General features: G+C 41.0%; 1 protein-coding gene across 2 annotated transcripts in view; it reads left to right on the top strand.

The window, feature by feature from the left end:
• Window positions 1–10,000, top strand: part of LOC143021393 (protein O-mannosyl-transferase TMTC2-like) — a 481,373-nt gene that overhangs the window by 438,183 nt on the left and 33,190 nt on the right. For both annotated transcript variants that reach the window (XM_076179223.1, XM_076179940.1), the window contains exon 9: window positions 3,566–3,647. In XM_076179223.1, coding sequence (XP_076035338.1) covers window positions 3,566–3,647 — 82 coding nt within the window. The remainder of the gene's footprint in view (window positions 1–3,565; window positions 3,648–10,000) is intronic.

A 10,000-nucleotide genomic window follows, 5' to 3' on the forward strand; every position in this document is an offset into this window, starting at 1 on the left:
TTCTTTTTACCTACTTTGCCTCCTCATTTTCTTCCATTTGTACTTCCAACCACATACTTTTTACTCTCTTCCTCCTCCTCCTCCTCCTCCTCCTTTTCTTTTTCGTTCCCTCTTCTCCCTCAATCTTCACTTGCTCCACTCTTCTCTTTATTATTCTTTTGATCCCCTTCGTCGTTAACCTTATCTTTACTCAATTTCCTCTCTCTCTCTCTTTCTCTTTCCTCTGATCCCACTTTTTTCTACTTCTCTACCATTCTGTTCTTCACTACTTGCTTTTCTCTCTCTTTTTACGTTTCTTTATACATTTTTTTCATCTTGTTCTCCTTCTTCACTATCATATCTTTCCTTATTCTTTCTTTCTCTTCCTCCCTTCCTCTTTCTTTCTTCTCCTGCTGACCTCCCGCCTTGTCCATCATGTCTTTACTTACTCCTTCCTCTTTCTCCATACCTCTACTTTTATCTATCAACTTTTTTCCATTACCCTTCTCTTCCTCTTCTTCCTCCTCCTACCCCTCCTCCTCCTCCTCCTCCTACTCATACTCCTCCTATACCCTTCCCCGTTCCCCTTCCAGTCCCTAATTAATGATGAGATCCCTCAAGTCTCGTCATCTTGCGATTTCATCATAAACCCACTTTTTACAATCGCAACCCGACTGTGCCATCACAGAGCACCAGTCAGCCATCAGGACAAGCTGACAGTCAGACCCGGAAGCCTGAGGGCGTACCGTCCCCGACCACAACCACAATGTATCATATCAGTCTCGCTACAACAACCAGCGTGAAAATGCCCCCATCGTCACAACCACCGCTGTTGGGGAGCCCCACTTGTGGGGACCTGTCACAACAAACGGCACGGTTGGTTGACCACATGGTCCACCTTCGTCTCACCACCTCCCGTTCCTGACACCAAAGTATCACTTGAGTTCATGATCGGTTTGGCTGGTAATTTATATGGAGGAAAAAGAGTGACACCAATTTATATGTGTTAAGAAAGTTATAAAAATCAAATAAATGACGAAGGCTTCTCTAATGATGCATTCGTAGATATTTGAATCCAATATATGTATATATATATGTATATATATATATATATATACATATATATATATACATATGTGTATATATACACACATATATATGTATCATACACACAAACACACACACACACACACAGATGCATATATATATATATATATATATATATATATACATATATATGTATATATATATATATATGTATGTATATATATATACATATATATATATGCATATATATATACATATATATATACATATATGCATATATGTATATATATACATATATATATGTATGCATGAGAAATCACATAAACTCGTGATTCTAAATATGCGGAAAAACCACCAAGGAAAAAGAAAAACTGATGACCAAGCGCTTTCGTCTATTCAGACATCCTCAGGGTACATAGAAAAGAAAAAGTACACAAGAATATATACAAAGAGTATGAGGTCAGGGAAGGAACCAGGAGAGGTTGCGAGGATCTAATGTCAACCTGACCCGTTCGCGGCAGCGGACGTTTGGGCTACTACTTTTTTCACAATAAAATTGTCTAACTTATACATACCATGACTTAAATTTAAGTTATTTGTCAATAACTTAAATTTAAGTCATGGTATGTATAAATTAGACAATTTTATTGTGAAAAAAGTAGTAGCCCAAACGTCCGCTGCCGCGAACGGGTCAGGTTGACATTAGATCCTCGCAACCTCTCCTGGTTCCTTCCCTGACCTCATACTCTTTGTATATATTCTTGTGTACTTTTTCTTTTCTATGTACCCTGAGGATGTCTGAATAGACGAAAGCGCTTGGTCATCAGTTTTTCTTTTTCCTTGGTGGTTTTTCCGCATATATATGTATGTATGTATATGTATATGTAAAGGTATATGTATATATATATGTATATGTATATGTATATATATATATGTATATGTATATGTATATGTATATATATACATATATATATATATATATTTGTTGTAGTCCATCGTAGCCGATGACGACTTTCATTTCTTCATAGGATGATGCGATGAAGGATGAGGTGTTATAGTTGTTGTAGCCCCCGCCGCATGTGAGCGTTTTTGTGGCTTACTAGTCCAATTCTTGAGGCATTCTTTAACGTCGATTTTATGTGATCCTTATACCTCTTTTTAGGGCCACCAGGTCTTCAGTATCTGTTTTTTAATTGTTCAAAGAGTGTTTTTCTTGGCATATGTTCCTCTGGCATGTGGATAACATGTTCAAGCCAGCAAAGCTGCCGTTTTGCAATCATGGCCTCAATGCTTACACTTTTTGTACATTCAAGGATCTGGGTGTGTGGCACTCGATACTTTCATGTGAGGCCTAAGACCTTTTGGAGATACGAGATATGAAAGTGTTCCAGTTGTACTTGGTGACGTCGGTAAATGGTCCAAGTCTCAGTACCATACAGCTATGTGGAAATGCGTGCTGCTTCATAAACCTGGATTTTTGCTGTTGATTTCAGCTGTTTGATGTTAAAGACTTTGGACCTTATGGATAAGACGTTTAGCGTGAGACAGTTGCTTGGGCTTGGCAAAGGCTCACAATCTTGACAGTGCCATTCAGTGATAGGTGGCAAGATAGATCCAGGACAATCTGCCAAGATGTATATACTGCAGAGGGTTGCCAAAGAGCCATGCAAGAAAGTATCCTGACCATCGCCTCAATGCCTATCCACAAGGCATGCTTTACCTCGGGGAAACACCCGAAGTCTTCCAAGGTTTGCTCCCTTTAGCCTTATCCCAACCAAGAGTAACTCACAAGGCAGTGGGCAGGGGTTAGTAGCGATCTAGGACATATCCACACGTCGGTGGGCCTTCGATCATTACTTCTAGGGCCCTGTGCTGCTCCGAGATCCTCTGGATTAGCTTGGGACCGCAAGACACCCAGTTACCGTGTGTGGCCACAAGGAGGCAGAGCAGAGGTCTTGACGATGGAGAGGCTGTGTACTGGCAGGGGGAGACTTAATGACCCCTCTCCCCGGTTTGCACAAGGGCTAATCAGCGGTGGCAACTGAGAGCGAGAGAGCATACGAAGCAAGCAACTTACGCTAGCTTATAGCTACCACACTAGACGCATCACATTGTCCTGCAAAACAGGCACACACACATATACATATATACAGTACACACACACACACGAACACACACACACACACACACACACACACACACACACACACACACACACACACACACACACACACACACACACACACACACACACACACACACACACACACACACACACACACACACACATTATATATATATATACATATATATATATATATACATATACATATACATATACATATATATATATATATATAAATAAAATACATATATACATATATATATATATACATATATATATATATATATATATGTATATATATATATATATATACACATATATATACATATATATAAGTATATATATATATATATACACTCTCCTTTCTTCACATTAATTTTTCTTTTCCCTCAACATTCATTTCTTATTTTTCAGAACCGAATGGGGGAAGCCGAGGAATGGTTCCTGAGGGCGCGAGAGCTCGCCCCGAACGACTCCACCGTCCACCAACACTTCGGTAAGTACCTCTGGAATAAAATACTTTTCCATTACTTTTCCATGAGGTCTTGTCCAAAGCTGGAGTAAAACCTTCCGGGATTAGATTGAGTAAAGTCTTTAAAATCGTCATCATGCCGTTTGGATTGTGGCCTTGTATCGTGCGTTGTTACTGTTGTGATAGATTCAGACACGGGAATTCCTTTTGTGTCTGAGGAGATACACTGCAACCTCTCTCTCTTTCTCTTTCTCTCTCTCTCTCTCTTTATCTATCTATCTAACTCTCTCTTTTTTTTTATCAATATATGATAAAAGTAAAAGATCTGTATCATTGGCTGCAATGTGCTTCTTTGCTCCGTGGGACAGCATATGTGGCATAAACACGGGATTCTAATTTCTGATCCGAGGGATAGCTATGAACCTCTATTTGGCCACCCGGGAGACGTCACCCATGCCCTCTACCGATGTACTACTGTATGTGTGTCAGCAGTTTCTGCGTTTGAATTTAACTCTCCTAGACGCTTTCACCCAAAATAGTGTTCACCCTCTCCTTTAGCATAACTTCGGGGCTCTAGCCTTTAGGAACATTTCCAGCTTTGTACATACCTTTGTTATATATGTGCGTTTTCATTTTCTCAATTTTCATTATTTAATCCATGACCCGAGATCTCTTTCCCTACCTCAGCGTTTACAATAGATATATACATATGTGCCTGTACACTCTATGACCAATATATGAAACTCTAAAGTTCCCAGAGAAGACGTTAAGTGACTGCTTGATAAACTATTAGATTTGAATAATCACTGGTGGATTGACTACTTGACTGAGTAAGCTGCCGATATTCTGACCAATTGCTAGGGTGCTTGGAAGTCCGTTGTCTTACATTTCCAAGAACAAGGGACTGAAGAGCGTCATACGTCGTCGAGGCGAGAACGAAAGTGGCTGATTAATGTTCTATACTATCAGCAACAGCCTTTCCTTCTAATAACCAAATCGCTCGAAAATATATGGCTCGGTGCGGCCGATAGTGTCAGTATCCTCCAAGAAAAGTCTGAGGTGATAACTTCATGTAAGAACGGATGTAGAGTAGAGCAGAATTGCAGGAGATCCTATTTACATACGGAAGCTGTGGCCGGCGCAATATATTCCTCGCTACGTCAAGAGCAACTACCTGTTTACAAAGGAGGAAGGAGGGAGGGTTCTTACATCCAGGCTCTCCCTGGGTCGTTTTCGTGGTCTCAATGACGGAGAAAACAGGCAGACAGGTCTCCCACCTACAGCGCAGGTCGGACCCCACACTAATAAGTGCACAAATCAATGGCAACGGATTTTGAAATTTTACTTCCGAAACGATTTTTTTTTAAGAGCGAGTTCCGCTAGCACATGAATGATTTTTTCTTTTTTTTTTTTTGCACTTGTTCAAATAGATTGTTGTATCTTTCGAATTTTCTACCTTCAGCGGGTAAAGAGTGTTTTGGTAGCCTTTTTGAGGAATGACGTCACAATGAAGAAAGTTCCTTAGCGTTTGACCACGTTTTCTCGTCACAAACCTTGCGACTCCCGGCAGTTCGTAACCTCCCCTTTGTTCCTCGAGCTACGTCGTTGTCATCTTTTTCATATTTTTCCCAAAAGCTTCCTGTAAACCGAATAAAATCACATTGGGTTAGCCAGAACAACATCCATAAAACGTTAAGATTTGTCCTAGTGACCAAGAAAGTATTTGAGGGGAAAGTCACATCAAGATCGTTTCCTAAACTTACACTCTATGGAAAGACGCAGACCTTAACTTACACTCTCTGGAAAGACGCAGACCTTAACTTACACTCTCTGGAAAGACGCAGAGTGCGGGGTGATCTAATAGAGGTGTTCAAGTGGATCAAAGGCTTTAACAAGGGTGATGAAAACAAGGTCATCATATTAAAACAACAGGGCAGGACTCGCAGTATTGGTTATAAACTGGACAAATATATATCTAAGAAGGAAATAGGCAAGAATTGGTTTACTAATAGGGTGGTCGACGAATGGAATAAACTTAGTAACCATGTAGTAAGCGCTGAAACCATCAGTTGTTTTAAGAAACTATTAGACAGCTTTATGGATGAGGATGACAGGTGATGATGGACACGGAGCTGCCTAGTGTAGGCCTTATGGTCTCTTCCAGTCTCCTTCATTCTTATGTTCTTATGTTTATCTTATACTATACAGGGAATCCTCGGAGACCGTGAAAGGGTTAATAGAGATTATCTTATGATTCCAGCAGAAAGATGTCTTCCAAAGTGAATCAAACCCTGAAGCACTGGCAGGAAAATGTCTTTATATTCAGAATTGTATTTCTGACTTATAAAAATACTAAAACAGTTAATAATGTTGTTTTTAAATGCAAAAAAAAAAATAATCAATTTTTCTTTTGGTTACCGACCACCCGAGGCTTACGACAACATTACCATATCTTTTGACTGGCTTAGATTTTATAACCTTTCTGCCATTATTCATTACTCTTTCCCGTGGTCTCTCCCATGAACAATTTTACAGACTCAATTTTTATTGCCCCATCATCACTCCCTGTAATCCATTCTTTACCCTATAACCGCCCGTCTCCATTCTACTTGACTTTTATTACCCCTGCCAATTACTTGTACCTCACTACTTCCAATTACCTTTATTGCATACTTCTCACCGTTGTGGGAAAGACGCCGAACTGTGCATTGCCGTTGGCACCATCAGGCTTAGGCACGGGAACAAACGTTTTCTGGAAAGCAAGGCCCAAATGCGCCATGCGCATCCAGCAGACAAGGACAAGGGAGAGGACGAGAGTATGGCGAAGGGCAAAAGCAAGAGTAATGACAAGGCCAATGACAAGGCCAAGGGACGAGGACAAGAAAGCAGGGACAAAGATTAGAACACTAACAATCCATCAAGTCCCCATATGATATTTGAAACCCTTTGTTTTGATTAACGCAAAGCAATTTTACTCAGCTGAGAGGATCTCTTGGTGTTAAAGGGTCAAGGATAAAAACAATACCAAGAGCAACAACAAAAATCATGCCAACAACAAATACGATGACAATCATGACAATAGTAAAGCTCAGGGCTGTGATAATGATATGAAAATGACCAGAGGACTCGACTGCGATTCCAAAGGTCTCAGGTTCCAACCCTTGTCTCAGATATTTCTTGCGCTGAATCCATATCTATTTCTCTTTTCCCTCTCCTTGGAAAGGTGGCAACTTGTATGAGTGGTTCAAGACGCGCGAGAAACCTTCCACCCTCGCAGCCTAAATGTGAGTGATCTCATGCCGCGGGGTTCAGGGGGAAACGCAAGTACGCGCGCACGCACAAAAGCAGTAGTAACAGGGTGATGCAGGCGCTGACGCGGGAGATATCGAGGGTCAGTGGCCGAGGCAGGAGGATGAGAGTGATCTGATAAGAAGTGTAACAGGAAAGCCTACAAGATAGGTAGGCGCATTTCTACGGACTCAAGGGCAGTCATCTTGATAGACTCAGTGCCCTCTGGTAACGAAAACAGAAGCAAATAGGTTAAGACATAGCAAGCACGGAGGTCAAATAAAGTTTTCTGGTGTTAGTTAGAAAGGGGTTTCTAAAGCCCGTAATTAACTAGAGTATAATCCGTAGAAAGCAACACAGCACAGATGAGTTATAAATAAATTAGAATTAATAGATCTGAGACCTGTAAACATAACGTCATTTTTGTTGTTGTTCATGTTGTTATCCACTTTGGGTTAAAAACTTCTTGTTCCTCAACTTCTTTGTCCCACATCACTCCCTCTTCATGCCTAGGAACAGCATAGAGGCCAACTTCAGCCCCCAACGACCTTTACTACCAGTTCGCCTACGCTTATTCTCTCTCATTCCTTGTCCTCTTATTCTCACACTTCACCCACTATCTCATTTTCTCTTTCCTCTCCCTTCTTCCCTATTCTTGCGCCCCATTCCCATAGTAAAAAAAAAAAAAAAAAAAAATCTTTCGGACGTGTTCCCTCGTGATCTTCGGTCGAAGTCTCCGAAGTCGGCGCCATTTCCCCTAAGGAATTGACGGAGGTTCCTCGAGCTGCCACGCGAGGTCGCCACCTCCTGTGTGGCGCTGGGGAAGATCCTCTACTCGATGACGTCTACGACAAACCTACCCACGCACCTCCTTGCGACTCAATCCCTACTTCAGCCTCTTGTTTCTTAATACGCAGAAAAATTGTCCCTTTTCTTCTCTTAGGTTTCCTTCTCAAATTGAGGTACTTAATAAGAGTTTATTTATACTCTCAATTTGCTTTCTACCTATCTGAGTGTATGTGTCTGTGTGTGTTCGTGCCTGTGTGTGTGTGTGTGTGTGTGTGTGTGTGTGTGTGTGTGTGTGTGTGTGTGTGTGTGTGTGTGTGTGTGTGTGTGTGTGTGTGTGTGTGTGTGTGTGTGTGTGTGTGTGTGTGTGTTTGTGCTTGTGCGGATGTGTGTGCGTGTGTACGTTTCTTTATATATGTGTATGCCTGTGTGTGTGTGAGCGTGTGTGGATATGTGTGCGTGTGTACGTTTCTTCGTATGTGTGTATGCCTGCGTGTGTGGACGTGTGTGTATTTACCTAGTTGTATTATACGGAAAGGAAGCTATGCTCGTGGTGCGTGTGCGCGCGCGCGTTTATCTTACGGGAAGGGGAGCTACCCTCGTATGTGTTTGTGTGTGTGTGTGTGTGTGTGTGTGTGTGTGTGTGTGTGTGTGTGTGTGTGTGTGTGTGTGTGTGTGTGTGTGTGTGTGTGTGTGTGTGTGTGTGTGTGTGTGTGTGTGTGTGTCTCCTACGCCTCATTAAGGGAATAACAAGGAGAGACCGGAGGAGAAATGTTGATGTCCAGGAGGAGCTTGGTGGGGAACCAAAATTAACATTTGTGAGAGAAGTCACTTGAGATGGTATGGACACGTGATGAGGATGGACATAGAAAGGCTCCCTCTAAGGTATTACCTCTGGGCACCGAGAGGGACAAGACCAAGAGGGAGATCCAGGAAAAGATGTAAGGATGGAATTAGGGAAGCAATGGAAACGAGAGGAGAGACAATGGAGACGAACCCAATGGAGAAACTTTGCGGGATACCACAACTGACAGGGCAGCTGCCCTACCTGGAGTATGGTGAGGTGAGAAGAAATATATATATGTATATATATATATTTATATATATACATATATATATATATATACATATATATATATATATATATATATGTATGTATGTATATACATATATGTGTATATATGTATGTATAGATTTATATATATGTGTATATATGTATGTATATGTATATATATATACATTTATATATATGTATACATATATATGTATACATATATACATATTGTATATATATATATACATATATGCATATATATAAATATATATATATATATATATATATATATATGTATGTATGTATGTATGTATGTATGTATGTATGTATGTATGTATATGTGAGGAAGAAGAAGGTAAAGGACCCAAGAGTAGAGAGGAAGTAGATTCATGTTGGAGAAGAGAATGTTTTGTAATTATAGAAATGTAAACTCGTGTGGAGCATGGACAGGCCGTGGGTGAGAGGTGGAACAGGGATTGGAAAAGGAGGGCCAAGAACGTTTGTGGGTTGCGGAGGTAGGGAGCGTGATCATCACAGGTCCTTGATACGAAGGAAAATTGAGGGAGCAGGTAAGAGAAGGAGGGAGGTAAGATGGGTGATGAGGGGAGGAGAGAGGAGGAGAAGGGAGAAGATAAAGGGCAGAAGATAGGAAGAGGTAGAGTTAACGGACAGGAAGAAGAATGCAAATGAACCAGTAAAAGACGAGGTGGAGGAGGTGGCAGAAGACAAAAGACGAAATTGGAAGTGAATGGATACGATAGAAAGGAGACAATATGAAGGGAATTCATAAATGCAAGAGAGAGAGAGAGAGAGAGAGAGAGAGGGGGGAAGGAAAATGATAAAAATATGTGAAGGAGGAGGCCGGAGGAGGAAAGAGAGAAAGAAAATGGAATTAACGAGAAATAGAAAAAGAAAGGAGAAAATTATAGGAAGAGAATTAAGAAGAAACTGAATAAATTGAGGAAGAGGAGGAGGAGGAGGAGGAGGACAAGGAAACAAAAGAGAAATAAGAAAAAAGAAAAATAGAAGAAGGAGGAGGAAGAAAAGAAAGTGATGGATGAGGGAGAAAATGAGCAAAAAGGAGGAGAAAACAAAGAGAAAAGAAAAGAAGAACGACGGAGGGAGTGACGGAGTGGGAAAAGAGGGCAGTAAGGTTCCTGTGGAGGGCCGACACGTGATACGAGGATCGGTGTCGTTAAGGGGCCGCCCAAGTGGGAAACGATCATCTTATGTGACGTCATCGTAAAAT

The sequence above is a fragment of the Oratosquilla oratoria genome, chromosome 1 (assembly GCF_046742065.1).
Source record: "Oratosquilla oratoria isolate Oo_2021 chromosome 1, ASM4674206v1, whole genome shotgun sequence".
Taxonomy (NCBI): Eukaryota; Metazoa; Arthropoda; class Malacostraca; order Stomatopoda; family Squillidae; genus Oratosquilla; species Oratosquilla oratoria.